This window comes from Apaloderma vittatum, unplaced genomic scaffold (genome assembly GCF_000703405.1).
Source record: "Apaloderma vittatum isolate BGI_N311 unplaced genomic scaffold, ASM70340v1 scaffold45768, whole genome shotgun sequence".
Taxonomy (NCBI): domain Eukaryota; kingdom Metazoa; phylum Chordata; class Aves; order Trogoniformes; family Trogonidae; genus Apaloderma; species Apaloderma vittatum.
In genome coordinates, this window is record NW_009729975.1 from 6,676 (window position 1) to 31,171 (window position 24,496).

Sequence of the window (24,496 nt, forward strand, 5' to 3'; positions counted from 1 at the left end):
CCAGTAAGGAAGACTAGTCAACTTAATTGCTTTTGCACTTTAGAAAAAAATTGCACTGATTTACATAATTGCCCCGATAGCAAAATTAACCTTGTTCCTGGCATCCCAGCCCCACAGGATCAAGAAGCTGAAAGTCAAATCAGGTGACAATAGAATTCAGAAACCCCCAATTTTTTCAGATTACCAAAGTCAGTCCTGCTCTCACTACAACCATTATGGTGTTAATTTATCTGTTTTAGGAGGGAGAAAAAAAAAACCCACGTGAAACACACTACAGTACCTGTATCCGTTTCTATAGTGATGGATGATTTTTCCCCAAAAATCAGACACCCTGGGGAAAACAATCTTTTCTAAAGATTACCTTTCCACAAAAGCCTCAGAAAAGTTGTAGCAAAGTGATTAAAAATATTGGGGAGGGGAGAATACTTCTACACCTTAGCTTTTGTTTTCCCAAAGCTTTGCTTGTGCATTAAGTAGTCCTACACACTATGGTTGTGCTGCAATGTAAATAACCTATGTAATTTCTCTGAATCTGTACAATCCTACCATAGGTAAGTAACTGTTATTCAAAAAAATAAGTGTTGAAACCATCACAAATGTATTGGGTTTTCAAGCTTTACTACAACTATGTTGAAAAATACACAACAGAAAGAACTCCAGTTACACTACATAAACGCGTTCAATAGTATTTGGTTTATAAATGCCGTGCAAAGGAAAATAACGGGGCGTTGGTGATTCCTTCCACGGCGGAGCAGGAAGCCGTGCAGAGGCACAGGTTCTTTCTAAAAGGCTTAAGCCTCAGTCCAGCTTGTCCCTGCGGCACCCAGGGCGTGCGTGGCCACATCCCACACGGGCAGGAAGGAACGGGTGGTGGCAAAGTACTATCGAGCAACTCCTCTAGACACAGGCAGCCCCCGCCCTCACGCTCACCGCATCAGAGCTGTTTGGCAATGTTCTTTAGACAGTAAAAAAGAGCAGCAAAACAGAGCTAGTGTGTTTTGCAGGAGAGGCTAAACTGAATTTTAAATATTAAAAAGGTTAATTGGCAGTCGATTTTTTTTTTAGTGTTTTAACATAAAATAAGACTTTTACAATCAGTGGGTGCAACCATATTCTTCATCTTGTGTATGGCTCATGGGTTATTTAGCAACTATTATCATGCTTAGAGTCCTACAGGAAGGAGAGCTGCCAATTGTTTTGACAAATGTTTACAAGCACTTAATCAATTTCACTAGTACTTTGGTGACACCGACATGTAGAGGATTAAAGCAACTGTAACAAGTGTACGATAAGACAAATCTTTGTCCTGGGTGGGGGACGGGGGGAAATTTCTATTTGTGCAAAATCCCAGTTGCTAAGTTACAGTAGTTAGTACTGTACTAGTGTGTGGCACCATTCACATTTTAATGCATCATTAACCCCCTGCCTCCTGGGGCATGGGCTTCCTCCGCAAAGTCTGAAATCCACAGGCTGGATTTTATCTTTGACTTTGTTGTTCCTCTACCTTCGTGCAGTTGTGTCGCGATTTGTCACTTTGAATGTCCTCAGTGTCTGTCCTTGCCTGCGCCACCTCCTTCTGCTCCTCTGGTTTTTCTGTCTCCGAAGGTCCTTCCTCTTGGCCAGGGGGTAGAGGTGGGGTTCTCGGATCCAGCTTCTCCAGATCATCGCAGTGGCTGACTGAACTGGTCTCACTGAATGCATCAGAACTTCTCAGAGACTTTTTAAAAATTTTCTGCCCTGTAAAGGATTTGCAGAACATGATACTAGTGAAAGCAGCAAATACAAAACACGGTTGTACACAAGTTGAGTTTAAAGGAAAGTATCTGAGTTTTTAGACTGCAAAGTAACAGATTTCATCAGGGTGCTAACTTGTCCCCTAAACAAAGACGTACTGCTTGCAGTTGGAGCTGTGAGGGCAGGGCGGTAGCACTCGGCCTTTTATCCTGCACACACAGAGGCCGTTAAAATTCAGCTGAAGAACAAGCCACCTCCAGGCACAATGGGGTCGCTCTGAGGTAAAAACGTGCACTGAAGATCATAGGCTGGAAGCCAACCAACTCAGAAGGTGAGCTGAAACCATGGGTTTCCTGCCAGTCAAATCAACGGTAATTACTCATAGAACTACACAGAAAGTGCCAGAGACTTAACAGATCTTCACCTTAGAATGACTTTTCCCCACAAAATACGAGGTAGCAACAGCAATGCAGTTGCTGAAATACATGGTTATACATTATTTATGCTTCTATTTCAAATAGCACTTTTGGCTTGTTTACCTGCTTATTTTTAAAACTCAGTAACCTTATCTCATACTCCAGAGGAAGATCCCAGACTTGTCAAGTTAATGGGGTAACAACTTCCTGTAGTCCCAGGAAGAATTCTTGGGGACAAAACCACAGCCGTGGTGCTCCGTGCCATGTTTAAAATAAATTAAGGCTTTCAGGGTAGACTTAAGGTACTAGAAGATGAGCTGATTACGAGATAATTGTGAAAAATGGAAAATGATGTGGTGGGTTTTCCTGTGTCATTTAACTCAGATGGCAGGAAGTTTTAACAAGTTTTGGAAATAAAACTAAGACACAAACTTACCAGGAAGTCTTTGCTTTGCAAGGCTGGAAGTTGGAGTTGGTGGTGGAGTAGTGCCTGTTCCTTGGGCCTTTGATACGTACGTAGATTCTGTGGATTCTAGAGAGCCTGCGGGTTCACAGAGTGTCAGGTTGAAGGTAGCACAAACTAGACAAATTCATCTCTATGTGTAAGTTACATAAGAAAAATCTTATTTTTAATGCACATTTCTGAACGTGCTCATGCTAGGTTGAGTTGAAACAGCCACTCAATGGCAATTCATTTCCCAATACTAGATGGATTCTCGGCCGCAAGTGACAGGGAAGCTGTGAGCAGAGTCCGTGGGCTCAAGGGAGCCCTGCTGGTCTCTGCCAGAAACACCTCCCAGTGGGTGCATCAAGAATCATAAAGGTCGGTCCCAAATAGAGCAGGAAGCACCTCCTCGTTGAGACAGCTGGGCTATTGTTCTAGGTCCAACATTCACTTTTCCAACTCTACCACAGTTTTTACAGTGAAAATTTGTAATTTCAGGAAGTGTTACATGAGTCCATCCATTCTTAATGCTGCAAAAGCTATGGGCAGTTCTTTTCACATCATCAGACATGAATTACCAATATACGAGTAAACAAATAGTCTCACATTGTAATATTTGTTGCTGGTTCCCACAAAGCAAGGTTCACACTAGTCCTAGCTAGTTCTACCCCGTTGTTGTCAGACACTGCGCTATTTTGCCTGTACTTTTTCAGTGTGGCAACAGCCCAATGATACCACAGCCCAGGATTTCAGAGACATCAAGTTCCAGTAGCACAGCAGCACATCCAGATGCCACGTCGTGGGCACACTCAAGAGGACACATGCACATACATCAGAAGGAACAGTCTAAGACCTGAGCTACACTGCTAGCGAACGTTGTCTACAAACACAGCATAAACACCAAACTTTTGCAGCGTATGTAGCCAGAAGTCATGGAAATTATTTCACTACTAGTGTTTAACTAATATCTAATACAGCTTTTTTTAATGGGACTCAACATGCAAGAACAAAACATGAGCTGTGTGAGTGAAGTTAGAAGATTGTCTGACCGAGTGCTGCAGAAACAGTGAAGAGCAGGTTCTCTTACATCCCGCAGGTGGGTTATGTCACTCACCATCAAATCAGCACAAGAAAGCGTGTTGCAATTTGGTATAAAACTGGCAACAGTTCTAACGACAGCGTAACATAGTTGCAGATGCACAGAGTCCTACCTGCTGTTAAATTAAATGTTCTTCCCTTTGGTGACGCTTGGAATGGAGAAAACCAGTTGAGCACTGAGCCTACCACGGGTATTTGCCGGAGCAGTCCCTGCAGGGGGCACAAACACCAGGTGCTGAGCAAGTTCCCAGGCTGTGACCGGCTGCTTCAAGTTACCTGGAAAACTAACGTTCACCGCCTTACCTCTTCCAGAAGTCGTTCTTCATTTGCTTTCTGAAGCTGAAGTTGGGCTTCCTGTATCCCTTTTCTGACAACTTCAGTCATGTTTTCCAACAGCTAATAAAAAACCAGAAATTATATAACTAACTATTATTTGGACTTGAAGTTGTCATTTTAGTTCAGGTTTTCAGAACATAAACACGGTAGTCATATTTCTAATTTAAGACAGTATTTGACAAACACTATTTCTTTATGACTGTAAATTAAAGAAGTCACAGGCTGACTGCATGATACCCAGAGGACAGAATGTCATTTTAAACCAGAATGGTACATAATTTTCTTTTACTTAGAAACGAGCCTCTGACCCAAATTCTTCAAAGAGCTGCTTAGCACTTAAGTGTTCGTCAGATGCTGAATCTGACTGGGAAGAATTTTTAGATTTAGAGAGTACATTTTGGTTTCTAGAAATAACCAGGACTTAAACCAGCTTCACAGTAAGCCAAGCCAGATATGTGTCAGTCTGGGGTGAACTTTGCTTTTCAAATTCAATATAAAAACTGCCCATCTGGTCTCCGTGGCATCCCCTGGCAGCGTCAGGGATGTTCTATGCTGCAGAGAACAAGCAGCTTAACAGGAGAGCTGCAGGGGCACTAAATGAACAAACCCAAGAGATCAAAGTCACAATTTTGTCTTGAGAAAGACCAATGCCAACTTCTGTAACCTGATTTGCATTTTAATATAACACAAGTCCCAAGTACCAGCACTTCCTCCAAAATTCTAAAAATTTTGGTTACCGTCAGCTAATAAAGGAAAAAGAAGAATCTGCTACTTTTCCCTGGGGAAGAAGTGAGCCAGGAACTGATCACCGCAGTGAGCTGGACACTCCAAGGTACTGACTGCAGGAGGGAATGCAATGGGCTTGCTCTGCAAGTACAAGAACCACTTGTTTTCTGCTCCAGTCAAGAAATTTGTCTTAAAATTTGGTTCTGCCTTTTAGTGTCCAGATCTACATGTCCCAAGGGCTTCCTGATACTGGAATAGTTCTTTCTAAAAGCTTCCCTCTTGAACCAAACCACTAAATCTGAATGGCACAGGTGTCATTGTCACAGATCGGTTCCAGTTCTCAGTTCTGGATCAAATGGTCTAAGATCCTTTCAGTAGCACAGATTAGCTGGTTCCAAGGATTGCACCTTGGAGTCCTCCAGCACTCACTGCTCCTCCCTAGAAGCTTTCAGATCAGTGACCCACATTCCAGCATTTGGTTCCTAATCTGTCAAGTACAACAGGTAAAAATACTGAAGGCCCTCTACAGGCAAACCATCTTTCATCTCACCCTCAAAGCAGCCAAGGGAGCAGAGAGTGGACAGAAAGTCCCCAGGAAGCACTGCTAGAAAAAATATCACTGCCAAAATCAACATATTCCCATGGGCAGAAACAGGCAAAGTATTGCTAAAGTTCTGTTTATTTTTTAAGTGAAGAAATTAAATATCCAATACTAGAGGAATGAACGGACAGACATTCATTGGTGATGCAGGTCATTTCTGAATTTTACTTTTGAGAACACCTGGAGAACTCTAATCAGGCAAATGCTTTTACAAGAAGAAGCTGCATCATCACCTTTAGTACTTCAATAGTAATTTGTCATTTCCACTTTTAAGACACCAATTTAATTTTTTTTTCCCCACACATTTTAGGGCACAATCTTAAAATTGGTACATAAACAACCTCAACCGCACTGCAGCCAGCAGTTATGAGGAACACCAGCTCACACGCAGCCCCCACCTGCCCTTTTGGGCTTTTTGGGTTTTTTTATGACAGCTTAAATTTTAGTGATAAAATGAGCCTATTTCGGTACTACTAAAGTTTTCCATTAGCACTACTGAGCACGGGATCACAAATGTAAATCAGGACATCCTCAGAACATCATCATCCTGTAATACAAGTTCTCCTTTTGCGAACACAGATTTTTACTTCCACAGTAGTTAATGCAGTTTGTTGCAGGCAAGGAAAGCTTTTACGTTCACAAAGAACAAAACCATGTCCTGAAGCCAATGTGGAAGGGGAAAAAAAAAGTTGCTGAAATGCTCTGTGATTTATTAATACATACTCTTGAATTTTCTTCAATTTCTCTGCCTGTTGCTGCAATAGTTTCAACTAACTCGGACACGTCCAGATCCTCAGTTACCATGCCGATATAAACACAGTTCTTCTGCCCCCCAAATTCTGGACCTGTGAGCACAGGGAGAATCAAGTCTTTGTGATGTCCAAAAAAGCATTCTCACAATAAGTGCCATACTCATGCTCGTGAATCTGGAAATTCTGATACACACACACACACTCTTCAGTAATTAAGGCCAGTATCTGCATAGGTATAAATTACGCAGACTTAAAAAAGCTTCGACCTGTGGGTTTTCAAAAAGAGAAAACACCACCTGATCAAGACAGTGGATATTTGGTACAGCCAAGGAGTTGTGTAATTACCAGTGTTGAATATGCTTCAAACTTGTTACTTTCTGCCATTTGCAGCTCACTCAGTTCCACAGCTCTAGGGCACTTAATCTTTGAAAGCTGACGAGAAGATGATGGGAGTTCTGTCAGCAAGTTACTATTATAAAGTGGCACTACGCACGGCGGGAAGTGCCGGCAATGACGATTAAAGTCTTCTGAGGCTTTTACGAAGCCACAGAAAGCAGTGAACTGGTCAGGGGGCTTTGCAGGAGATCTGCTTTTGCCTAGATACGGCACTACCTGAGTATGCCACGTGCACAAAAAGGAACGCTGCAGTTTTCACAGGTGCTTGAGAAGAGTGCACCTTGCGCCTCCTCCTAACCCTGCTCAACATTTACCAACCCAAACAGGGGGGAGGAGGAAACAAAGTTACAGCTGCTGTTTCTACAAGCAGTGTCATTTTCCATTCTAATGATCTACATACGGCTGACCTATTGAACCATTATAACCCAGCCAATAAAACGACTACCAGCTTGAACAGACGATTTTAAAGAGCGCAGTTACCCAACGAAAAAGTGAGATCCGACTCCAGTTCATTTAATTTTTTCAGAAGTTCTGTATTGATTTTTTCTAGTTCTTTTTCTTGTTTGTCATCATTCTTCCCATCACTGTGATAGTTGTATCTTCAAACCAAGCCAGAAGACAGTAATTTCACTTTACAGTATGTACAGAAATACACAGACATTTAGCACGTTTCCACGAATTCCTGTATTTCAGGAACCAAAAACCTTAGAATGTTACAGATTACAATAAATTTGTTCTCAGCCATAATCACAGATTTTGGGGTGAGGTGAGTTTGCTGCTGCAAACTTAACTGAACACAACAGATTTTTAGGTTATACTTCAACTGTTTGACTATACAGAATCCTTCCCAGAAGACTGTATTGGAGGATCAAACTGATACTTGAAGGGCTTTTGAAGCCATATTCAGCGTGCAAGTGAATCCCACTATAGATAAAAATGTAAGATATGCTTGGCTAAATACAGCAGGACACATTTGCACATACGCATATCGACAGAACAGATCCACACGCTGCTTCCGATATTAGAACTGGTGCCCTAGTTTTGCTAAAACAGCTCCTCAGCTTTTCTTTTAAAAAATAAAGTAAACAACATTGAAAAGGCAGGGTTTTTAAAAGTACTCAAAAGCTTCGACTGGGTGCAAAGCCCGAGAATAATCAGCAAACCCTACATCTGAATCACTACAGAAGAGACCACATATTCCTTTCTGTTAACATACATTCTATCCAGATATATTATGAAGAAAATAATCGAAAAAATTACCTTACAACTCCTAATCCTGGCCAGCTAAGGTCTTCAATATACAACAGGCCTACTGTCCTCCGCACTTCTTGCTCAAATTCCTCTCTCAGTTGCAGTGTACTTGTCAACACTGGTATCTTCATTTTTAAGCAGTCTACTAACTGATCAACATCTTGTATTTCAGTTCCTAAAACTAAAGAGCAGATGTGTTAGTGTGTGATAAAAGTGAATGGACATCACATAGAAGTTTAAGTCATCTGTAAAGAAGCCACTTAGAAAGTTAATCATAAACACAATTTACAGGTAGTATTGAAATATCTTGATCTATGTAACAGTGTTTTTTCCTCAGTTATGTATCCACCAACACATCAAAATGAAGAGAGTTAAGGATTTCATAGAAAATAAGCTAATCAAAAGGATTTTCTGATGTCACAAACTAATAAGGACAATATCCTCTTTCATTACATGGGTAGCTAGCATCAGGAACATTTATCTGCCCATGGCCAAACAGATCATGAATTAGCTTCCATGTTGGTTTAAAACAAAACAAACAAAACATTACAGGATCACCAAGTCATTTTATTCTAAAATCTACTTTTCTGCCTACACCAGGATCCTCTCACGTCAGATGTCAGAGATGATTTATCCTTCATATTTCTTCTATAACTGTTAGAAGAAAAAAGCTTCTCACCTTGCTTTTCCTAATGATTTTAAAAAATAATCTATAAAAGTCTTTCTCTGCAGAGAGGCAACATCACCCACAACAGCTGAGCTACCGCTAACACACCCATTGCCAAGGCTCGGGGAATGATAAAATGAGATAGTTTGGTTTGTTTTACATGAAAACCCTCATCAGAGGAGAATATACTAAACAGTTTCTTGAATGTATTTGCTTTTACACCAGGAGATTGTTGCACAATTCTACAGCAAATCACCGTTTTTACAAGTGGCTGCCCAAAGCGCGTTACCTGCAGAAGTCATCAGTGGGCTAAACCGCACACATGTGCCTTCATCTTCCAGTTCCACCACATCCACTCCACTGGCAGGAACCAGCTGTCCCAGCTGCTCGCCTAGCTGAGGGGATGAGACAGTCAAAGGGACGCACAGAGCACGACCTCCCGCGGCCCCGACTCGGGCTGCCCTCTGCCCACCGTCAAGGAGAAGCAGGCGCTAAACTCAGTTTTCTGTATTTCTCAAAATCACTTCTTGTAACACAAACCTTAAGCTTGCTGGTGGTACAACGAAGTTAGACAGAAAGTTAAAATCATGAAAATTCCCAATAAGCTACAAGTGTTACAAGTCAGAAGCTTCTGCAGATCTGTCACTGCCATTAAGCACGCCACAATCACTACCCAACTGATCCAAAATAGTTATGTACCCAGCTCTCCGAAGCACAGGCTTCTAGAATTAATTCTTATAAGATCTGGAAAAGAAAGTCTGTCTATTTATGAATCCACAGAACATTGTCAATGAGGTGTCTAACTGATTAAAGAGAGTTCTGAAGTTTTCATATATTCCCTCAAGACCAAGTGGAAAAAAAAAAATACTCCCAACATCTTAAGATGCGGGAACAATTACAGTAATAATTACATGTAAAATAATCAGAAATGTGAAAGCAACTTTGCTTCAGAGCAAATTCATCTTTGAAATCCAAAATGCCCACTAGCTTTGCAGAGGATATCGGATCAAGAATGGCCATCAAACTAGTCTACCCAAGGTTTTACAATTACTGATGGACCCCTGGAAGCATTCAACTGACACTCCTTTTTTTCCTAAAGAGAAAATGCATCCGTTCTTACCCACTGATTGAAAGTGTCATAAATGTGTCTTTCGTTGCTTATTATGGGGTGCTGAATAGTTGAGGCCTGTGCAGCATGTGAGGTTTGATCTGAATCCAAAGATACAAGAATCACAGAAATGGATTTTTATTTACTTAATTAAACAAAAAGCAACCTAAAATTTAGATTAAAGACAATTACACTTCCTCAGTAATGAAACACATCTATACCATGTACTGGACCTCAAGCAGACTAACAAGGAGGGAGTTTTTAAAAGTATGGTGAACATGACAAATACTGCAAGTAAAACAGATTTTAATATCCTAGTTTTAAAATCAACCAATAAACTACTTCTCTCAGTTTTAACGTTCATATTCCCCAATGGAAATAAAACCAACATTTTCACAAAGCACAATCCTGTCACAGCAGGCTGCAGTATTTAAATTGATGCATTCAGCTACTTTTTTAATCAAGTTTAAATGATTACTTAATCTTTCAAAGCACACAAAAATACTACTAATGATTAAAGAGTCCATTATACACATAAAACATGCAGAAATGGTGAAACATCTTGCATTGTTATACTTCACGTGGGTGACTTCTCCTCAGGAAAGCTTTTCAAATAACTGCATCAATGTACAAAGCAATCCACCAGGTCACCGGACCTGGACGCTTTACTTGGCGAGCACAGCTACGAATCTTCCACCACGCCCAATGCAAAACATCCAGAGACAATCAAAATCAACACTAGTAACAAAACTGCGAAGCTTTCTAGCAGCCTTTTGCCTCACCCCAGCTGCATGTCCCCAGCCTCAGCACAACAACAGCCGCTGTGGTAACTGAGAGGACAGAATTCCTCTTTCTTGGAGGGCACATCTGAGCACGGACGTTCTGCTCGGAACCGCGTGTGGCGCAGCCACTGCGAACCCAGGACAGTATTTCCCGAGCTCTTCCTAATGTGTTCTGCTATTTTCACAACTATTGCAACAGCAAGTGTAATCAGTAAAACAGAGAAATCGGTTTTTGCAGCCATCTGCGAGGAGTTTAAAAGGAACAAAACGCCTGAACAAACCCAAGGAAGATCTTCCCACCATGAGCACACTCAGAGCTTGCATCGTATGAGACGCTTCCCTCATCTGCTCTCAAGATCCAAATCATATGCAAATCTCTCCTCACACAAGAAGGCAGAAAATAACTTGTTATGAAAATTTAAAATGCTGCAGTCTCTCTGAAATCAGAAGCTATCACATGTATGGATTCTATCACTAGATTAAAATCAGCATTCACAACTTTTAAAAAAGCACATTATACAAGAGAATTGCCCCAAATAACATGGACCTCACCAAATTTATTTTCCAAATTAATAGTTTAAAAAAACGTAAAGAGTGTGGTTTGGGTTTTTTTTTGTTTTATTTTGTTTTTTAAAATCACATACCTCTATTTGAATATTCCCGGAAGAACTTGAAAACCACAACTGGTGAACTCAGTTCATCTTCAACCTTAAAAGAAAAAAACAAACAGAAGTTAAAAGTGTACGCAAACATACCTGTAAGCACTGGAAAGTAAATCATTATTCAGATAAAACAGAACTGCAGTGATTTAAGGCATGCATAATTAAGATCTGGGCACTATAAAGTGAGAAACCTAAGCATGTTCACTAGCAAATACACTGTGTTAAACAATTTATTTAGCTTTAAGTATTTTCCGATATTAACATTAAAAGTCTCTTGGAAATCACCTCAGAATCGTTGGAGAATATTAAGAAAGTTCCAGCAGGAATTATAACTGACCCTGCTTTGAGGACAGGAGAAATGGCCTGAGCAACTTCTGGAGGCAATCTGAGGCTACATTTCACAATCCTACAGAGGCAAGATTGCTTTACACAGCAGTGGAAACCGCTACAGTAAATTAACTCCCAAGTTCAACTTCTCACCTCTAAGACAATCAGTTTTTACACAAATGGTGGTTGTCACTCAGAACGATCCAGGAATCACATACTGCACCAGAAAACTATGCTGAATGTATTTTCTATTTATCAAGCGCCCATTAAAATTGGAGGGGGAGGAATAAAACCACCAAACCCTGTTGAATGAGACATCTTCACAGAAACTGAATTTGGAAGGAATACATCAGCTGTAATTTCCACAACTATTTCTGGCATAAAAACCTCAGCTGGGGTACTTTTTGTGTGCAATTTCATAAGGTTCAGAATATCATCTCAACAGCAGGGCAAGATGCAGCCAGAATGTATCGGAGAGGCTTATGGAAACTGGTTTCATAAGTGTATTACTGACCAAATGCATGCTTTAAATGGGACTAAATCAGCCCCTGGAAACAATTCCTGGATGTTGTTCTGTCAGCTCCCCCGAACTCACGAGTACACAGCAACAGAACCAATACAAGCCAGAGGTCACACACAGCCAAGCCACCAGAACTTAATTAGAACACCAGAACTTAATTAGAAAGATACCAAGCATCTTCAAACAATGGCTAAAATTTAGGCAGTATTTTAAAATACTTTTTAAAATCAAAATTATTATTTAACAAGCAAAGACTAAGCTATACAACCAAAGTATTAAATGTAAACCGTACCGAAGTTTTAATGAAATCCAGGTTTTTTAAGTTTTCCAGCAACCTTTGACTCTAAAAGAGCACAACAGAAAGGAAACAAAAGGAAGAGACAAATGCAGTTTTAGAAGGTGAAAATTATTCTGAAAAACATTAGTCACCACCATCATTTCTATTTTTGAACAAACCCCTGCGACACATCAGAGATTCATCGAGTTCTTACTTGTAAATTTAGAATGTAATATTTTCTGGTTTTAGTAAAACACTGACGACAAAGTGATATTTATTAAAATAAAGTCTTGGTATATTTGTTGACAAAGTTCCAGAGATGTTACAACTCCGCTGACTAACTAAAAGCGGTGTGTGTCAGAGCAGTTATCTTCTCAAAGCTACCACAGCAACCAGTTATGATTGCTTTCTAAATTATTTTCATTAGAAAAGACATTCTTAGGTTGTGGTTTGAGACTATTAATAGACTATTATAAAAGCTAAGATCAATTTTAGATGCCACGAAATCTTAAAGTATCTTTGTCACTCTTCTAGGTCTTTCACGCCAACAGCTTCTTCACTAACTATTACAGAAACTTTCCATTTCCATTTGCCCTTCTTTGAATTTTTTTAAGTGTTGTACCTTTAAGGAAAAAGGTTTTGCATATAAACAATGCAATTTTTAACTTACACATTATATTTTAACTTCATTTTTACTAGAGTAAGGATTCAACTTCAAAAATAGTGCACTTGCCACTGTATCTGAAGAAATGTTTTGAAGTCCTTTTTGTCAGGCATTTGTAATTTATTATTACTTAAATCAAGGCAATTCCAAGTGGAGTAGGAAAATAAGAAAGTCTTTGAACAGCTTTCAAGCAAAATAGTTAAAATAGGAGAAGGGACAAAAAAAAAAAAAAAGATCATGTTATTTCACTTTTTAGAAAGAGTATTTCTCATTTTGAAAAATGAATAAAATATACAATCTAACAGTAAAAGCACATCCCTCCCCCAAACACTCTGCTGTCATAATCTGTTTGTAACATAAACCGATATGCTACACGGTCAACAATGCAGCGCGATAATCAGCCACACACATTAACAGCTATCCCAGAACATCCCTAAGTACAAGAGCGTTCTGTGACAGCCACCCGGGCATCGCCTGCACCACCGCTGCGATCACAACTTCCTTTCTGCTTGGGGACTCAAACTCTTAAATCAGACAGTGAGGATTCCTAAGAACAGTCTCCAACCCATATTCAGAGAAGCAAAGCATCCAGAAGCACTGTGCCCGTGAGCTGCTGCTTACGAGTTGCGAGGCGTGCTTGATCCTCTCCACGATGCCGTCGTGGCCCAGGTACTGCAAGGAGAGCCAGAGCGGCAGGGCGCGGAGCTTCTCCACAGGCTGACTCGACGTCAGCCCAGCTGCTAAGGACTGAAGAGGAAAATAAACAATAAGCAAACCGCTGCTAACCTCGCCAATTATTTCGTTTTTGCCAGCTTACAGAATACGTCACAGCTTAGAGGGGAACTTTTGCAAATTATAATTCAGATACTTATAAGGAATGAAGCTAATGATCAAAATTGAAGTTATAAGATCTTGAGAAGAATGGCTGAAAAGCTGAACGTACCAAAGAAGGATCCTCGTGTCTGTAGAGTGTCACTGCAGGCACAGCTGGGAGACCCAGCCAGGAACCCAGCGTAAGAGTCATGCTGTCGCATTTTGTAGCAGCCTGAAATTTATTAAAGCAACTAGGATAAGCACCATACGTATTTTGATTAGATCATAACCTTAAAATCTAAAGCACATGATTAAGTTTCTAGACATATTCAAACATACCAGTACAGAAGAGGAGACATAACCCAAAGCCAAAGTTGCCAAATTCACACTAGAAAAAGAAAGCGGGTTTAGCACATATTGAAGATGCATTAAGAGACAGCATTTCAATCATCAGTATAAATATTTCACACTGATGTGTAAAGGGAAGTAATTTTTATTTGCATATTTTTATTAGCACTGCGGTAGATTTTGCTACTTGGTATTCCAGATTGAAATCTTAAAAGTAAAAATTCATTTAAATCTAAATATGTTTCAGATCAACCTTTGGGGAAATCATCCCCTGAAGTCCTACCCATAATTCAGCATCAGTTTTGCATCAGAAATAAACAGCATGCAAGTATAACACTGTACAATGAAAAATCAGGAGAATCTCTACTCCATGCTCAAAAAAAAAAAACCCAAACGACCTTAGAGCAGCAGAGTCTTCATTAATATTGTCTAAGTTCTTGGAATTTTTTCTCCTCTTGGTTTAATCCTCCTCCCGGCTCTGTGGCACGCTGCCCTTGCAGCAGTCTTCCTGACAACCTGCATTAAAGCGTCATCTCTTCCACACATTTCATTCTCCTTTCTCATTCTCAATAGTCACTGAATAACGTCTCCCCCGACTTGTCCTATAAGGTCTTTTCATTCGTATTCCAAGCTCTTGAAAGCAAGAGCAGACAGAGCTACCACCTGAGTAGAAGTAAGCACTAGCCTGTGCTGAAACAAACACTCCAATTAATTCTTCCTGGATGTGTAAAACTATTTGTATCTCATACAGTGACAAAATTGTAACCATATAAAATGCACAGTATGACAAAAACAAAGATGGCCCTATGGCTCTCTTCTAGTTGGTTAGCAGTAAAATTATGAGCTGTCCACTAGTCAGACTTTTTAATGAGTATATTTATACAGAAATAAATTTCAAGTTTCGTACCCTTCTACATGGAGCCACATATTATACTGCTCACAAAGTTCCTTCAGTCGGCCAAGTTTGTCTGTGTGCCCGGCACCTGGTGTCCCTTCGTGGAAGAGGGAAAAAGGCAATGACAAAGGATAAGCAGGCAAACTAGGACTCCGCATAAAAGAAGCTCTAGTACTGTTGTCAAAAAAGTCACAGAAGAGCAAGAAAGAGGATGTTTAGGAAGAGTCTACCACACAATATTCATATCTGGTTCATCGTGACTTATGAGCAATTGGAGTTCTAGACGAAAAATAAAGATATTTGTTTTGCTTGTCAATACATGTTACAAACACGTAGAAAATTAGATGTTCTAGGCGCTGAAGTACCCAGCAGCCTTAGATAAGAAATGCAGATATTTTTAGTATGTTCAAACTATTGCCTTAAATAAAGGAAACTAAACTAAGATCAATATCTCGGATACTTTTCAAGTCCAAAGCAAGTAAGTCATCTCCTTCATTTGTACTTAAATTTTTTTCATGAGCAGTTTTGTTTAATTAACTAGACGAAAAATATAATTCTTAAAGCTAAAGTTGATAGCATATCCATCAAAAAACTAAGTGTTAATGCGAAACTGATCTTCAACATGAGATTTGCACTCATTAAATAAGTTCAAGTCATACTGATACATCAGCTGTCATAAGCAGAACTGTAGCAGTACAACCCAACTTCAAAGCAGCTAAATAAAAACTCCTCTAGACAGGTAATCATTATGTGGTCATTAAGATACTTCCTGATAATTCTTGACATGCAGCCACTAAGCTGTTTTACAAAAACATGTTTTTATCTTGGATTTTATGCATATTCATGAAATAGGATGGGTTTTTGTTATTGTTTGTCCATACCACTTACCAGCATTGGCCACAAGTAGCAAAGGCAATTTTCCAGACTCAACATCATCTTTAATGACTCTGTCTAACAAAGCAACATCCTGTTATGAATAAGAAAAAGATACGTTTGTCAAACAGTACAGAACTGCTTCTGCTACACTGGAAAAAACGCATTAAGAGTAAACTGGAGAGCATTCTTAATGTCTTTGTGGCTTGCAGTTTCCTCTTCTCCAAGGTAAAATAATGTGGTCAGACAGAGCATTCGTGAAAAATATAACACAAATACATCATATAACTTGTAAACATACCTACAAATATTCTAGAAATTTTGGACTAAAAAGCACCTTATCATATGCCATTAAAAAAACCTGACAATACCAAGATACAAACTGATGGCTTTTTAGAAGATTTCAATCTATGATTTGTACAGCTGTAAGACAGAAGACTTAGAGGTTGAAGAACTAAGTACATTAATAAGCTTTTCCTAACAACATACTCGACATTCAGTTAATGAGGCTTTTGGTTTTTTAAGGAAGAAATAAAAAAAAAAAAACCACAAAAGAACTTTTAAGAAAAACAAACTTACCATTTGGTGTTGGGATCCAAACATAGTGTTACAAGGCACACGGCACATGCAAGAAAGAGGTAACCCTAGCTGCAACAAAAACGACAGAATTTCAACAGCCAAGATATACTCATTTCAAGCATTCAAAGACATATACAGAGAGACTTGTGAAGAGCGGCTGAGGGAACTGGGTTTGTTTAGTCTAGAGAAGAGGAGACTGAGAGGAGACCTTATTGCCCGCTACAACTACCTAAAAGGTTGTAGCGAGGCTGGTGTTGGTCTCTTCTCTCTAATTAGTAATGATAGGACGAGGGGGAATGGCCTCAAGTTGCGCCAGGGGAGGTTTAGATTAGATATTAGGAAGAAATTCTTCCCTGAGAGGGTAGTTAGGCGCTGGAACAGGCTGCCCAGGGAGGTGGTGGAGTCACCATCCCTGGAGGTGTTTAAAGAATGAATAGATGTGGCGCTTGAGGATATGGTGTAGTGGTTAGAGAAATGCTGGGAAAAAGGTTGGACTTGATGACCCTGGAGGTCCTTTCCAACCATAATGATTCTGTGATTCTGTGACACAAAAAATAGTCAACGTGAAATAAAAAGCTGGATATTAAATTATAAAGTAAGTTTCCTCCTAAAACTTAAAATCAAATTAAGAGCAGAGAAAAGGCGGCACAAGAGAAATTGAAAAAAACCCAAGCCCAACAGCTAACTTTTGGTGAGCACAGCAACTGCATTCACTTTTCCTAGTGAGATACCTGTGCCCTGTACAATAGTCTAAACTCAATCCCCTTTCCCCTGGCCATCCCTGCAGTTAATACATCGTACAAGCAAATGTGCGCTTCTGCCCAGGAAGGCTGGACCAGATGATCCCTGGGGTACCTTTCAACCCGGTACCCTGCGGATTTGCCAAGTAATTTTGGCCAAGACAAGTTCCATGTATGACACCACTTTTATTTCTTTGCAGTCTGCATTTTTAATCTGTTAGTAGTACCTCTGCCTGCTTTCTCCAAAGACTTGAAAGAGAAGGGTGCCAAGAACTTGCACTTTCTTTTCAGTGCATGTTCTGTTTGAAAAATATCACTAGTGCACTGAATGTTAGGTATGCAATAGGAAAGCCTGTATATGGCCTTAACTAGCTTATTTAAGTCTACAAACATATATGTAAATAAATACTTGGCAAAACCAATAAGTTTTAAACATAATTATGAAAAACTGCATTTCTTTAAAGTGTGGAGTTGTGGGGGTAATCTTGCCATTCCAGACTAGACTTCCTGAAATGGGATCAGCAAAGCCTCCTTCTCCCTCAACTGTTTTCCTTTAAAACAAGGATAATGTTTATTCAAAATAAGAGGGCATCATTTAGCAGAAATTTTGCAACAACTTAGTGTTTGGAAATCCTGTATGTTTGGGCTTAGGTCTTTCTCACCATGACCACAGCTTATGTAAAGTCAATATGGCAGCACTGGGAAAGTTCTCAAGGCTTCACTTCTAACAGTGGAAGTTCAAGGCAGACACATGGATCTAAACGAAAAATTTCACTTGCCCAAATGAATTTACAGGACCACTGCCAGTGGTTTACCAGACAGCACTGCATGCACCAGTCTCTTGCAGAAAAATTCTGATCGTATTTTTAAAATCTAGATTTCACATAGGCAATATTAAGGCAGGTAGGTTCTACTCGCAGCTAAAACTCCAACTGATTCACCGTACCTGATTGCAGAGAGCTTGGCCCAAGCCTGTTCTAGCTGCAGAACTAATGTATATAACAGGCTGCTTAGTGTAGAGCACATTAAATCCTTCTATTGTATAATCGTCATAGCGTGTGTGAATAACAAGTCGACAGATTTTTAGGAGACCTTCACGATCATCTTCATGATAATATGCTGATCCATTTTCATACCTGCAAGAAAAGTTGGGTAAATAAAACTAACAAACCAACAAAACTAACACTGACCAGCAAAGGAGCTCACAAGAAGACAAAGAACATAGATTTAAAAAACCTTCTATTTTCCCAAGGTAGAGTAGAAGGAAACTTTGATGAGACAGGCTGAGATTAACGATGAGGGAAGCCTAGCATATATTTTCCTGTAGACTCAGAGATAAAGCATGAAGGTAAGAGCCTTTACAGAATTCAAAACCTTGCTTACTAAGAGCAGAGTAGGGGAGGAAACACACAAAAGGCTTCAGCTGGGTTTCACACATATGTAAATTCTGGGCTGCTAATTATAAAGAGAATGCAACTCAACTTCAAGTTAAGCTAGTAAAACTGAAATGAGACACATGAAAGTAAATGGGCAGAAATCTGCAAATTTTATTATGAAATTGCAAATCAAGACATCTTGTAATACCCAAAATTACTGATGTCATTTGTATTTTAGAGAGTTTGAAAGTAAGACCACAGTTTCACGTAATTTATTCAGCACACTGCAAGTCAGTTTTCCAGATGTTTTGAATACGAGTTACATAAATTAAGTATATTTTTCCCCAGGAATATTTTAATTATTTTAGGGCTATTTTGTGTTCAATCTGAATTACTAGGCATGTTTCCTTGGGGCTCAAGGGGATGCATGTCTACTCATCCCTCACCTTTTTTAACTCTTCTAATAATTAAGCTTAGATCAGCACGTTAACATTTATAGTCCAGAAACTGGAGCAAAGTAACCAAAGAAGAGATAAGGTGTGAGTGTTCCACACCAAGAGCAATCCCTCAGCTCTCTTAACTATAAGACAGAAACTGTGGAAGTAGTAGGTATGTCAATTTATTAAGTAACCTGCAAGCTAGATTTTTCTTTAGCATTTTTGTGCAACATGTAAGTCAGTGGTCTTGCACAATCTAAAACTGGCATTTATCAACAAATTTACATAAAGGCCCTGAAACAGATTATTACAGACTATCTAATGCACAAATAATGCCGAGTATTCCAGAGTTAAACTCCAGAATGGCCAACATGCAAACATCTGCTTCACCTTTACACAAGAGTTCTGTGATCTAACATGGGCAAAGGGAAATTCCTCTAGTGTTCCTCAAAGCCACATAAAACGTCAAGAAGTACAAAGCAGTTCACAGCATGATATTTGTTCAATGCTGTTGCCAATGGGTCACAAAACTTTGGGGACCACAGTCCAAGATATGCAGCACTAATCATAAAATCACATTGTTACTGAATATTTGATTCAAAACAGAAATATTTCTTTTTGTTAGCCGTGACATTTAGAAACATCACTGACACTATATACACATACATTTGTCACAATTAACTGGATTGCCTGCAACTTCTCAAATTACTCATTACACAAATTTTCAGCGTTTTAAAGTCAAAGACACATAAAGATTATAATTGAATTTATAAAATAATTCTGACAGTGGTGAGCTCATCAATGCAAGAATTACAAAGAATTTTTCTAACAAGTAAATTTGGGTTAGCTTCAGTTATAATTTTTACCATTTCATCTTGCACGGTGCTAAAACAAACAAAAAAATCTTCTCAGTAGCACTGATTTTCTGAAAGATACAGTATCATGAGAGGGAGAAAGTTGTTTTGGTTTTGTTGTGTTTTTTTCTTTGCTTCAGGAATCCCTCCCACTCCAACACCCCCACACAGTTTATTCCCATTAAGCTATCTACACCCATAATGAAACAGGCATTTACGAAAGAATACTGAAATTACAGTACAGTGAAATGTCACCTCCCATGCCTGGAAAATAATCTAGATCCAGGAAGAGCCAAGGAGAAGTTAACCGCAAACATCTTTTAAAAATACGGAGTACCTAAGCCTCAGCAACACAGTGCATGCTCCAGGAAAGAAGAAATTAGTAAAATGTTTTACCAACGGTGCTTTGGCCCTTAGCTCCACCGTATAGCCCTTATAAAAGGTTATTTATGGCAACCATGTTACTAATAAGCTTCTGCCATTCAACAAGCATTCGCTGTTTAAAAAAAATTATGTCAAAGAAGTTTGTGCTACAGTGGTTTCTTTTTTGACATTCCGAGTCTCATCATACCTATTTTTAAACAATTACCACCACCTAGTCATACAGAAGTTACTCACAGTGACTCACCTGAAAAGCCTGCAGAGCCAGAGAGTAGTATCAGAAAGGATCCTTGTTGTAAGTTTTCTCAGTCTTTCCCTGTCCAGCACCGAGATGTAAGCAGCCAGGCTATGTCCCAGCAGAGCCATGTGACCCTGCTCACCGACGTTCTGAAGTCTGCAAGCCAGAACACAGTGACTGCCAACCAGGTACAAGTCATGAACGTGAAGGGAAGTTTAGGTCTGCGTGTGCACTGTAGAGTGGCAGACTTCGCTGACACGCAATTTTAAATACTTGGCAGAAAGAAGAACAGAATACCACAGTCACCTTCCTACCACTCTGTAGTACACACAGAAATGCCAGTGCAGACAGCAAAAAAGTGTTTGTGCTTCGCTTGCTCACACAAACACCTCAGCTTCTTTTTTAGCCAAGGAGCTGGCATGAGTTGGAACTGAGCACCTTATCTGCATTGGGACTTCAAAGTTCATTAAGCACATGCCTTTCCCTTCTCATGCAGAGAAAACTCCGGAGACTTAATGTCTTTAGAGGCATAGCTTCTCTAGTCTGTTGGGATTTTTGAGGGGGAGGCAGTTGGTGGGATTTGGGTTTTGGTTTTTGTGGTTTGGGTTTTTGTGGTTTGGGTTTTTTAATCTCAAAATTGTTTTTCAAAGGTTAATTTTCAATAATCTTCCACAGAGTAGTAGTTAGTACTATCTCCATTTTAGAGAAAAATAGAAACAATATTTTTAATTTCTTTTTTATTCTTTAAAAGCTACAGTGACAGCAAAAAGTACTTATTGGTATTCAAAGTTTCAGAAGACTTTCAGACTTAAAGTACCTTTCAGAAGGTAGAAAATAAAATGAGCTGTCACATCCAAAACAATTCTCTTGTATAATTCAATTTAAAATTTGTAATGAAAGCTTTATAATTTTAAGTCAAGCCTAATGCATTATTCTGGTTCACTATATAGTGTAAGTCACCTTTAAAAAGTTACATGGCTGCACATGTAACTTTGCACTTCAAAGTACTTCAATGTGCAAGTTCTATAATAATCAGAATATAACAAAATCGAGTATCTTCCACATATAATAATTCATATTGGCTTTACCGGTAGGATTGTGACGTTTCCTCTTCCTCCTCTCCATGCATTAGGTTCTGAACTAACTGAAGTATGCTCACCATATCTTGGCCACTGATGTACCCGGGGGGAAAAAAAAAAAAAAGGTAAATACCAGAATCTAATGAAGAGGCCTTACGGGACACTGCACGGTAAAACACGATGACACCATCGCACTTTTACTGAATAATGAGTATAGCAGCAAAAATGGTTCCTTGCTCTCAAACAAACAGATCATGAAGACAAGGCAGTCGAATTAATTAGTTCGAAATGCTACTTAACTTTAGTAGGAGCTTCAGAAAGTATGAACCCAGACTCACAGAAAAACAAATTCAACAAAATCTGAAAATTTTGACTTGACAACATTTAATCGCCGTGGCAGCGAGGTTTTTTGTTCGGTTTTGTGTTGGGGTGATTTCTTTTAGGGTTGTCTATTGTATTAGTACGGGCTTTTTTGTATCTGAGTGTTTTAATGAATCATTATTCTATAGGACAAGCTCACCTATATTTACTTCTAAGTGTCAGTCACAGCTGTGGGTGCTAATACTTCATTAGCTTCTGACAGTTCAAAATTTCAGTCACCAAGGACAAGTAATCTCTTTTGTTTTTCCTACATGAGTATGGAAATAGTTGCTATGATGATAATCTTGATAATCTATTTTCTGGTCCCCTATGTGAGTATGGAAAAAGCTGATATAATGACTGGCCTGGCAAATGTTCACATCTGCACTAATACAGAGAATGCCTGGAAGACAAACACGTTACCTGTATTTTACAGATTCTGAAAAGAGCATTATCTAAAAATTGTTGTTGCCTACCTGCCTTGGAGTGGTCCAGGAATATCCCTCCGTGCATACTTCTTTTCATTTTCCTCCTCCACTTTTCTAAGTTAAAGACACAAGAATAAACTATGTATTTATTTTGTGGTTCGTAACATCAAATACAAAGTTGATTTTGACTTGCCCAACGAAGTACCTACTGACATGTTTGCAGTCTATTTCACTGGCAACAGTTTCATAAACAAAATCAGATGAGATCAATGTAGAAGTTCAGCTCAGACTGAATTAAAGAGTTCCTAAGCTTCTCTAAGAGAAAATGTTAAACTTACAGAAAAGCCCCACATATACAGGAATTAAAAGTTACTTGCAAAGTAACAAGAAAAAAAATCTATCAGCTCTGGAAAAACCAGACTCACTGGATTTGCTCTTAACATTATAGAAGATGCCTAAAAATACGTACATCTATTTTATAAATCCCATCATATGAGAAACTGGCCATTTATATAGGTGTAAGCTTCAGAATGACGTTATGACCTTGAACTACCAGGAAAACAAGTTCTTTCCTGCTTAATGACAGCGACACTAATATTCCTTCCCTTGGCACAAACAGCTATTGGTTTTATAGTTGTTACCCTTTGCACACACCTTTGATTGTCTTCTAGCATCTTCATTGCTTCATTCAGATTTTTTCCCATTTCTGCTAGAGTAGGGTCAACCATCTTTCAGGGAAAAAAGATAAAACTTGTAAGAAAAGATCAAAAATCACTTTACTTACTACTAGCCCCACAACACCCTCAACACAAATTCATGCATCGGCCAGATTCTTTGAATTAGTCTGTGTGTACTCATTTGAAAATAACAATATGGTGAATATCCTTAACTCAAAATATACAAAAAGGAACATACTACTAACCTAAAACAATACAAAGAAAACTCAATTGCGATGTGGATTTTATTATTGGTAAATCCATTTTTTTCTCCACAGGGAAAGTCAGAACTTTTTCTGATGAATAATAAAAGACCATCAGAAGGCAGGAAGGATTTCATAAGCACAAGGTATTCAAGTAAGTGTTCATTAAAATGCTTTAGCCAAAAAAAAAAAAAAAAATCAAATATGTGCCACTTTAGCCCAGCTCAATAATTTTTTTCCATAACTATTCTACACCATCAGTAAAACTCCATTTATTCCCTTAAATGTAAAAATACACATGCAGTTCTATCCAAATTAAAAAAAAAACCCAACAACACAAAAACCCACCACAAAAATAACCAAAACTCAAAACCCAACAAAATAAAATTGGAAACCTCTTAAGGGACACCCTCCTCTAATCTTTCTACAGAGTATGGAAAACATTGATACCCCAAATACAACCACGAGACTTACGGTGGCAAATGTCATTTAGAAATTATGCTTTTACTTCACCTGAGAACCCATGTTTCTGCACACAAAAAAAAAAACTATTACCACATCCTCAGCTGACTCAACCATTAACTCTCATTACGTACAGACTTTCATTAAAAAAAATAAAAATCAAAGAAACAAAAATTAGCCCCTCTGCCATAACAGTAACAGGAAAAACATGGAAACAAAACAACCACCCCCCAAAACTACTCGCCATCAATGAGAGAGCACTCAGCAGACAAGTACAACACTATTCTTACCCAAAGTTACCTTCTAGAACAGAAGTTTCTTGGGAAGCTAAACACTGAAAAATTTTACGAGGGCGGGTTTTAGGTCATGAGTATTTTATGCAAATTCAGGGAAAAATTTGTATAAATTGATAGTTCATTCATATTTTTTTTAGACTGACAGTACAACTAAGAGGTATTGAAATATGTTCAAGTAATATTTCCTAGAAGAGGATTAAAAAAAAGCGCCAACATTTCTTACCTAGGAAACACAAGAAGATATCACATAAGACTTGTAGCAAAAGCAGCAGTAAAATAGGAGTCTTCCCTGCCATTTCCCCATTCAAGCTTCCCTGTCAAACTTTTACAAGTAGTTTCCAAAACAGATCAGAAAACACGTAATTCAAATACTCCTGTAAATCTTCTGGGGTTTTTTTCCCCCCCATTTCCAGTACCTTTAAAACAATTTTTAATCTTAACTTATTGGAGAGATGTCCTTTAACTAGAAAAAATAGTAAAACTGATGTGCAGCAGGTAGCTTAAGGAAGACTGGCGTGGAGAAAACGCTTATCTGCCAGCAGCTGCGACACAAAACAGGTAAAAAATTCCCAGTTTCCCTGCAGAAGCCAGGTGACAACAGATACTTCTTAAAGAGCCTATCAGGATGGAAGAGCTTTAAAAATCGTTGAACTCAT

At 38.9% G+C, this 24,496-nt stretch overlaps 1 protein-coding gene across 1 annotated transcript; it reads right to left on the reverse strand.

Moving 5' to 3' along the window:
• Positions 1 to 1,477: 1,477 nt before the first annotated feature.
• On the reverse strand, positions 1,478 to 24,496 carry PDXDC1 (pyridoxal-dependent decarboxylase domain containing 1). The gene is made up of 23 exons (XM_009874603.1): positions 24,476 to 24,496; positions 22,818 to 22,891; positions 22,212 to 22,277; positions 21,385 to 21,468; positions 20,306 to 20,452; positions 17,957 to 18,146; positions 16,271 to 16,339; positions 15,707 to 15,785; positions 14,831 to 14,915; positions 13,915 to 13,963; positions 13,706 to 13,807; positions 13,384 to 13,509; positions 12,114 to 12,164; positions 10,957 to 11,020; positions 9,543 to 9,631; positions 8,712 to 8,817; positions 7,765 to 7,936; positions 6,985 to 7,103; positions 6,080 to 6,201; positions 3,997 to 4,089; positions 3,807 to 3,903; positions 2,587 to 2,691; positions 1,478 to 1,737 (listed from the first exon to the last, which is right to left on the reverse strand). Exons 1-23 carry the CDS (start codon positions 24,494 to 24,496, stop codon positions 1,478 to 1,480), a joined length of 2,370 nt encoding a protein of 789 aa, XP_009872905.1.

What these genes read in the sequence shown, in the direction of transcription:
- PDXDC1 (XM_009874603.1), bottom strand. Translation starts at nt 24,496, where the DNA reads ATGAGTTCAACGATTTTTAAA. An exon ending in AAATTGAAGAAAATTCAAGA is followed by an intron (nt 4,090 to 6,079) that starts GTATGTATTAAT and finishes GTTTTTTATTAG; the next exon opens with CTGTTGGAAAACATGACTGA. An exon ending in AAGAACGACTTCTGGAAGAG is followed by an intron (nt 3,904 to 3,996) that starts GTAAGGCGGTGA and finishes TGCCCCCTGCAG; the next exon opens with GGACTGCTCCGGCAAATACC.